Source organism: Sylvia atricapilla, chromosome 2 (genome assembly GCF_009819655.1).
Source record: "Sylvia atricapilla isolate bSylAtr1 chromosome 2, bSylAtr1.pri, whole genome shotgun sequence".
Taxonomy (NCBI): Eukaryota; Metazoa; Chordata; class Aves; order Passeriformes; family Sylviidae; genus Sylvia; species Sylvia atricapilla.
The window spans coordinates 88,773,541-88,782,200 of record NC_089141.1 but is presented as its reverse complement, the minus strand read 5'-3'; the positions used below and the strand labels follow the sequence as shown (position 1 = coordinate 88,782,200).

At 48.0% G+C, this 8,660-nt stretch overlaps 1 protein-coding gene across 1 annotated transcript; it reads right to left on the bottom strand.

Moving 5' to 3' along the window:
* Positions 1-1,600: 1,600 nt before the first annotated feature.
* Positions 1,601-6,566, bottom strand: SOWAHC (sosondowah ankyrin repeat domain family member C). The gene has a single exon (XM_066313738.1). It carries the CDS (start codon positions 6,497-6,499, stop codon positions 4,988-4,990), a length of 1,512 nt encoding a protein of 503 aa, XP_066169835.1. The 5' UTR covers positions 6,500-6,566; the 3' UTR covers positions 1,601-4,987.
* Positions 6,567-8,660: the final 2,094 nt, after the last annotated feature.

The window sequence follows — 8,660 nt, the reverse complement described above, 5'->3', positions numbered from 1 at the left end:
AAGCAGACACAAAACCTGGTAAGTTGGCTCAGTTTTTCCAATAATGAGTGCACATTAGGACACGTCAACACTAAATTTGGCTGAACTAAAAAATCATAGAAGACAGATTATGGAACAGCTGTAAAATGATATTTCATTAAAACAAAACTAGGAATTCAAAATCATGTTTCATTTTTTTCTGTCAAACTGTTCACAGTTTAGCACAAACTAAAAAGCTAACCCCACTCCTAGTACCTTCTATTAATCTCAGACTTCATACTCCTTTGCACACTCAGATGAGGACATGAAAAAATTAAAGTATGTACCTTGGGTTTTTTTCTTCAGTGCCAAAAAGGAAACAAAATGCATAATTCAACTACTTTTTTCTGGATGAAGTCTCTGAAGTTTAGCCTATTGCCTTCAGGTTCACATGCATTCCATGTAACTCCAGGTGTATTAAGTCAGGACTGTAATCTCTTTAGCTTTCCTTTCTAGCTAATGGAAAAATAAGTTGGCAATGCAATGCTGAATAGCTTCTCTTTCAGTGAGAACCCTGAAGTTAAGTTGGGCTATTCTGAAGTACCAGGACTGTGCTGCAACAGCTGTAGCTACAGTGAACACAAGAGTTGTTTGTGCTTTTGCAAACAGTACTAAGTCACACAAAGAAATGTTGGTAAGAGGGCCAACTAAAATACTTAGCATCAGACATTGATTTATCTTAAGAGCTCTCAGCAAACCATCTCTGTCAACTATTACTCTGTAGGAGAAGGGATATATGTTTAGGTACAATTTTCTAAAGAACTCTGAAGTCAAGCCATCACCTGATCAGCAAGCCCCACGGAGACTGCTCTTCTACCAAGTCCTCCACTTCCCCCATAACCTCAGCTTTCTCCTAAGTTTCCAAGAACACTTCCTCCTCCATTCTTCTCTCACTTGTGTCACCATACTACTGATTTCGGGTTGCCTGGCTTGGAGCTGCATGCATCCTGATCCACCAGCTGAGACTTTTTTCAATTTAGGCATAAATCTGGATGTCTGTTAAGAGCTAGTGGCCACATGAGGTTTTAACATATCTTCTGGTAAGGCACCAGCTTCAAAGAATTTTTAGATACACCAAAATCCCACAGTCTAGCTTGGTGATGAAACTTCCCTTTACAGTAGCCACCAGCTGTAGTTAAGACACATTACAAAATACCTTAATCCTAAACCCTTTTTAATTAGGTGTTGACCTTTACACAGTGACTAAAACTAGTATTAGTCTTTCCAGGGTCAGAGATACTAAGCTGCACAGAAGTAAGGTCAGGATGCTATTTTAAGTTAAGCAATGCCACTCTCCCAGGCCCTTATTTGGACATATTTGTCTACAACAAAAAATGTTCTGTCTTCATTTACTTTGACGTGAGTTATTAGAAAGTAGCTGCCAAAGAAAAATGTTACCGTCTTCCAAACAATTCTACTGTATTTTTTCCATGTATTACTGCTTGGGTGCTAGACAGCATCAAATATCCTAAAAATTAAATAAGAGATAATTAAATAAGAGATAATTTTAAAAAAGCAACACAAACCAGTAGATCATTTTACCATCCGATATGCATCTAAGCATGTAACATACAGGAGCCAATTCAGAGCATTCATGGGCTCTCTTTATTTCATAAAACTAAAGCTTACAGGTTCTTAACTCATAACCATTCAGAGACACAACCACAAAAAGTGTATTAATAAAACCCAACAGGTTCCAGGCCTCTAAATTTTTTTTAACATAAAGTACAAAAAAAAGATACCACATTATATTACAGTCTTGTTGCCTTACACACCATCATAAAAAGTGAACAAACACATTCAGTAACTTCAGGCGTACCATTAAAAAGATACTAGTAAGTGCTCCAGTTTTCTGTACCATACAACTTTATTTCAGTCACATCCTTCTAGGCAATGTATCCAAAATATTTGACTCAAGCACACCTTTAGACTGCAAATATACTGAAATAGGGCATCAAGACTTCCCTACCTCAAAAAAACCCCACTAAATTTTAGCTCATGTTATAAAAAGTAACCATGTGGAATGTGACAAGTCATAATGTGAAATCAAAGTGCTTTATTCCCATAGCGCAGACAGATACGAGTGGTTATCCAGCTATTCTTTAGTGTATCTCAAACACCAAAAGAGGTATTTGCTCTGTTGCACCCCACCTTGCAAAGACCTTTGGACCATTATGGTGAAATTTCATTAACTGACAGCTAAACAGTATCAGTGGACCAGTAATTTCACTTTGATACTTCAAATAATGAGTTATAAACGAGGCATCTTCTCATAATTTTTCAAGTTCTCTTATTAATTTGCAAAGTTCTGCTATATTATGTAACATTATATTCCAGTTAGTCTCTTAAAATCCAAGGAATGCTCTATTTGAAACCCTCAATTATTTCCCTAGAACCCAATAGCTAAGACTCAGTATTTTTGTGCAATTCTTTGTGACTTGCATGTGAAGAGAGAAACGCTTCACCCAACAGCACGTACGAAAGAACTATAAACTCTCAAAGCAGAAAACAACTTTAATAAGGTTTGGACATCAGTAGTTGCATGGACTATGTGCTCAATTCAGATGTGCCCATACCAAAGAATACTCACGTTTTAAGAGTTCAGTCAGAAAACTTCCTTCCTACAGAAGTCTAAAAACCTATTTATCTTGCAGAGAAAAGTTTAAGACTTAGCCATTTAATTATCTTCTCTGTTATAACAGAATTAGCTCTACATCATAACATGTATGATTAATCCCCCCCTGCTTCAGACACCCCACTGTACAGGTGTACAGTTTAAACGGGAAGAACTGAGGGACAATTTCTGGTCCCATCCCACAGACAAAAAACAAAGCGCTTTGCAAGACTGATTTTATCCACTGTATTTGTGGCAACCAACCCAAAATGAAGGCACATGAAATCTCTAACATTATAGCTTATAAACTGTAAACTAAAGCTGAACCTCTCTATTATTTCTAGTCCTTTTGCACAGAAGTAATGACCAGCACCTATGCAGAGGTTCTATATTATTTTAAATGCAGCTTTTTCCAGAGATAGTTAAGTGTCATGCCTGTGCAAACACTGTCATTTATTAGGTTTTGACACATGAAGTGCAGAAACTGGTTGTTTATCTGCATGGAAAGTTTGATACCAAAGCATCAGTAGCACTTCCTTCCCGTCGCTACAAGAAATATAAGTCACTAGCAACAGCCACAGATAGCTAGCTGTTACCCCAAAAGTGAACACTCCCAAGCAGCAGTTTTCCTGTGAGGTGTTCCACAGCTTGTGGCATGCATTTAATTAGCGTCTCAAATTTGGATTTTAACATGTCAAAGCCTATCTACTTTTGGTTAGTTACAGGCCAGGCATGCACATGCATCTTAAGGAAGCCAACTCGAAACATGCTTTGACAGATGCTGCATTGAAACTGGCCATACTTTAACAACTAAACACAAATGAGCTGCTACACTCAGTAGGATTCAGGATCCACGGTCAGCTCAATACCTCAGCTCTTCAGGAAAGCTGAATATGAATATAAATCTGCCTCCTAGATTTCACTGCAACTGCTATCTTTAAAGCAGAGAAACAAGATTCAAGGTTTCCGAAAGCTTTAGCAGATGGATAGGCTCGTCAATCAGATTAAGACTTACTAGGTTGTCAAACAACAGTTCAAACCCTTGGCTATCACTTTTCTAGAAATATAGGTTTAGAAGAACTAAAACACCACTGCCATCACTTAACTAGAATATGTAACTGGGCTGCTTCATTCAGAATGATAAACAGGGAGAGAGTTTTGGAGTTCTAGTTTTTCATCCTCTATGTGAATTCACACACCTTCCTTGTTTCCTCCTTCTTCCTCTCTCTCTTTTACTTTTTCTCTATTTCTGCACAGTGTCAGTTGAAGGGATTGGCACACAGGTTACTAGCAAATACAGACCTGTAGCTATCACATTACTGAACCATATTAGAGTTTCATGAAGATTTCATGCAATGAGGTCTGTGCTCTTTTATTCTAAAAGAGAACGACTTTCACAGGTAACACATTATAACACAATTTTCCGATTTTAAATGCAGTGAGTTACACAAAGAACATTAACAAGAATTGACCAGACTTAATAACTGGAACTGCGCTAGGTCTGGCACTTGAGAATTCACAGTGATTAAAATAAAACTGCTTTGCCTAAGACAAAACATGAGATACCAAATATATATAAAAACCCCTTGCTTCTATTATCTTGTATTAGTATTTCAACAGCGGTAAGCAAGCTCAGTAGTAGTACCTCAGACAGCAAAGACTTCTGCACATGGTTAACTTTATTCATTGCTTGCAGTGCAACGGATTCTATTTTTTAAAAATAATATATTCAGGATGTCAAATCAAGCAATTTTCAATGCATAAAGTCAACACAGGCTCAACTCTTTGATGGGTTGAAGCTTGGATTCTGAAAGGAAACCATTCTCTACCATCTCATTTTGTGTACCCAACTCCACACTGTTCCAGGTGGTATTGCTGTTAAAGAGAAACTTAAGGTATACTTGTATATTACTGAGGTGTTCTTCTGACATAAAAAGTTGTCTGCTGATAGTTTATAGTACCAGTTGATAATGTAAGGTTAAAGCATTTGCACTTTTCTTTCCCTCACTCACTTCCCTAATCCTAGTAGATCCACTAACACAGGTTTACGATCCCAAAGCCTGCTTTTAGAGAGAAAGGAGCACAACTTTAAACACCCCAGCGTTTCTCAACCCACCCAGTGCCTCCCATTTCAGCACTGAGGGCCCGGCTGAAGCAGCTGCTCCCAGAGCCCTGTTGACCTGCCGGCCTCACTGACCACACCGAACTGGGAGTTAAAGCAAAACACTCAGGACCCTTCTGGCCAGAGTCCATGAGTGTAGATGAGCACCCACTCGTACCTGCCTCACCTTCTGTGCTACACCTGAGGGCACTTTGGTCCGTGCATCCACCTCCCAGACCTCCTGCTCCCTGGCCTTATCCAAACACATTGGACTTTGGCCTGAGCTTGAATGATGATTTCAGGGACTTCTCCTCATGCTCTTCCTCCTCAGTGTCACCACGAAAGGAGGGCGTGTTGTGGATGATCTGAGTCCTGAAGCGGATCTTATTAAGCCGAGGCTTCATCCGTCCGCTGCCAGAGGCTTTCCTGCTCATCTCCTTGCCTTTGCCCGGCACCGCTGCGCCATCGGTACCTTCAGCCTCCTCCCCAGTGCCGTGATGGTGGTGGGAGAGCCGGTAGTTCATGAGATTAGATGGCAACACCTTGGAGAGCCTCCAACGCCCGCTCCCATTGCCAGCATTCCCTTCCTCCTCCTCCTCCTCCTCCTCCAGGGCCCCCACGAGGTTCCGCATGTCCCCCGAGGTGCCCTGGTGCAGGTACTGCGCAGCCTTGCGCCCGCTGTAGTCGCGGATGTCCACGTCGGCGTCGTAGGCTCCCACCAGCAGCTTCACCACCTCGGCGTGGCCGTGCATGGCGGCGATGTGCAGCGCCGTGTGCCCGCCGCTCGTGCGGGCGTTGATGTCCACGGGCAGCCCGTGCCGCCGGGCGAAGTTGACCAGCGTGGCCAGCAGCTCCTGCCGCCCGTGCTTGGCGGCCCAGTGCAACACCGTGAAGCCGGTGATGAAGTCCCGCTTGCAGAGCAGCGCCGGCTCGCAGCTCAGCAGCCCCTCCAGGCTCTCCCACCGCCCGTCCGAGGCCGACAGCATCCAGGCGTGCTCCAGGGGGTCCAGGGCCACGGAGCCGGTGGTACTCCCTTCCTCCTCGGCGGAGGACGAGGCCACCGAGGCGCTGTCCGAGTCGCGGCCGCGGCCCCCGCCGGGGAGGGCGCCGCGCTTCAGCTGAGGGGAGCTGCCCCGCGCCGCCTCCCGCAGGCTCCGGCGGCCACCGCCCTGCGCCGCCGCCCCGGGGGCTCCCTCCGCCGCCCCCGCCTCGTCCGCCGCCGGGGGCCGCCCCGGGCCCGCCGCTATCGCGGTTTCCTCGCTGCTGCCGCCGCCTTCGCCGCGCCTGGGCGGCGGCCCCCGCCGGGAGCCCCTCCGCTGGCCTCCAGCCACCGCCGGGCTCGGCCGGGGCGGCTCGCCCCTCTGCCCCGGGGGCTGCGGGCGGCTGCCGGCATCCTCGCCTGTTGCCGGCGGCGTCTCCTCAGCGCCTGCCCGTGGCGAGGGCGGCGGGCTCGGCTGCTTCGCGCTGTTCTCCGCCGCCGGCTCCCGCTCCCCGGTGGTCAAGGGGGCGGCGGCGAGGGGCTCGGGGTCGCAGTACCGGCGGCGGAGGTGCACGTACTTGACGCCGGTGCCGGGCTCCTGGCGCACGGTGGCCACTGCGTTGACCAGCTCCTTGAAGCGGTGCCGGGCGGCGGCGCGGCGGGAGGGCTCCGCGGGGTTCAGCCAGTCCCGGAAATGCTCCAGCAGCTCCGCGTTGCGCGCCCGCCCGCCCCGCGCCGCCAGGAACCGCACCACTGAGTCCTGCTGCAGCTCCGCCGGCTCCGCCATCGCCGCCGCTACCCCATCGCCCCGCCGGCGCTCCTCCTGCCGCTACTGCCGCTACTGGCGACGGTGGTGGCAGCGCCGGTGCTGGCGCGGTAGAGGCGCCGCTGCCCCGGCCCCTCCTCCCGGCGGCAGCATGCCCGGCAATCACTGCCGCGGCGCCACCGCGCCGCCCTTCGGCCGGGAGGCGCCCGCCGACAGCGCCCGCCCCGGCGGCGGGGCCGCGGCCGCTTCCCCACCCCGCGCTCCTCCCCGCCGCGTGGCTCTCCCTTCGGCGGCAGTTTTGCTCTCGTCTTTCCCTCCCTGCTCTCCTCCCTCCTTCTCTGTGTCGCCAGGCGGGGGTATGGCCGCTTCCGATGCCGGTCGGCACCCGGTAAGTCCCTTTTGCGGTGCGGGGAGCGGCTGGTGAGCAGCCCGTGCCCCGGGGGTGAGCCCGTCGCGGCTGAGGGGACGGAGGGGCCCGGCAGCGCCGGCCCCGGGAGGGGAAGGAGGGTGGCGGTCGGACCGTGCGAGGAGGTGGACGTGCCGCCTGTACCTCGCTGCGGCGCCCCGGGTGTTACCGCGGGCCTGTGCCGGGCGCTGGTGAGGGCTGTGTCAGGGTGAGGGTCGGCTTAGTGCGGGAGATGAAAACTCCTTCCTCACGCCGTCTAGTTCCCAGAGCTGCCGGGCTTTTAGAACACTTGTTAAAAGAACTTGTTTTCAGATGTCACTCTTATTAGCGCTCCCGTTCGCGTATTTCAAGTAATATGTTGAATCTTACCTCCTGAAGAATTCCTTCTGTGTGATGACAAAGCTGTCAGCTTTATGTTCTGAAGGCACTGAACCCATCCGCACGGCACCGCTGGAGCGTTAGTCCCCTGGAGCGTAGTTCCTGTGCCTGTTGGTCGTAGTGGAAAACTCGGGGCTCAAGGAGAATCAGATTTGGGGTGCCCCACGTTAATGGGGGGATGTCCACCCGTGGCTGGAGCGCGGCATCCTTCCCGGGGCCTCCGCGTAGCCTGGGGCTGGCGGGACCCTCACCTGCAGAGCCGCACACCGATTACGCCTTTCTGCGAGTTCTGGACAATGCGTGACAAATTTCTGTCACGTCTACAAACCCAGTAGCAAGCTAGTTTCTTGCTTGTACTGCTAGTCTGGTTCTGCAGAGGCTTATGTAGAGTGATGCATGTAATCTCAGACCTGGATTTTGCTTTGGTTCGGCGTGATGTCGTGCAGTTTTAGTCAGAAATATGTGGCAAATTTAAAAAGTAACTATTTTGTTTGTTTGTTTCTTCCTGAAAGAATAATTTTTAAATGTTACACCGTCTCAGGCTATGGGTTTTTTTTTCATGCTGTTTTTAATGGGCAAGACAACTTTATATAAACCAAAATATTTCTGTAAATCATAGAATCCTAGAATGATTTGGATTGGAAGGGATCTCAAAAAGGTTGTCTGGTTCCAATCCTCCTGCTCTAGGCAGGGACAGTTTTCACTAGACCATATTGCTCAGAGCCCCATCCAATATAAAGAATCTGGAGAAATTCAGACGTATTACTTATGTCACCAGCCTTTAAAAATGGCTTGAGGGAAGGGATGAGATGTGATTTAGGTGATATCAATCAGGTGATATTTCTTTTGGAAGTAGTAAGAATGCAGGTATCATGTGGTCAGTCTTGTGGACTTAATTTCTCTGCATATTTGTTAGACAATAGCAGAGGGACAAACACTAGATGTCCTTGGAAAATTTCAGAAGGAAAAATGTGGGCTACTGCTTTTCTATTGGGAGAATGCTTCAGTTGCTGCAAGGTGGAATAGGTTTACACAGTGATTCTTCAGTAAGGAAGGGAGGTGGTGTCCTGAATGAGGGCTCGCTGCTTGGTAGGCAGCAGTGCAATTTACACTATAAGCTACTTCTGTTTCTTTATTCTGATTTATTTAGTGTATTCTAGCAAAGTAGGATGCTAGGTGATAGATAGATAACTCACAAAATGTTAGCTGCCCAGTCATCAAAACTACATTTCTACATTTTAGCAAACAAGGAAATCAAGGATCTTTGGCTACTAGTTGCATAGTTTTCTTCATTGGTGTTCTACCTTACATTGATTAGTGATTGTCTTCTTTGTCATGTCCACATTCTCTCTCTCTCTGCAGTCTTTCACTTCTTTTGAGTTGGTGGTCCATGAGTTG

Coding starts and splice junctions, on each gene's coding strand:
- SOWAHC (XM_066313738.1), bottom strand. CDS start 6,499: ATGGCGGAGCCGGCGGAGCTGCAGCAGGACTCAGTGGTGCGGTTCCTG.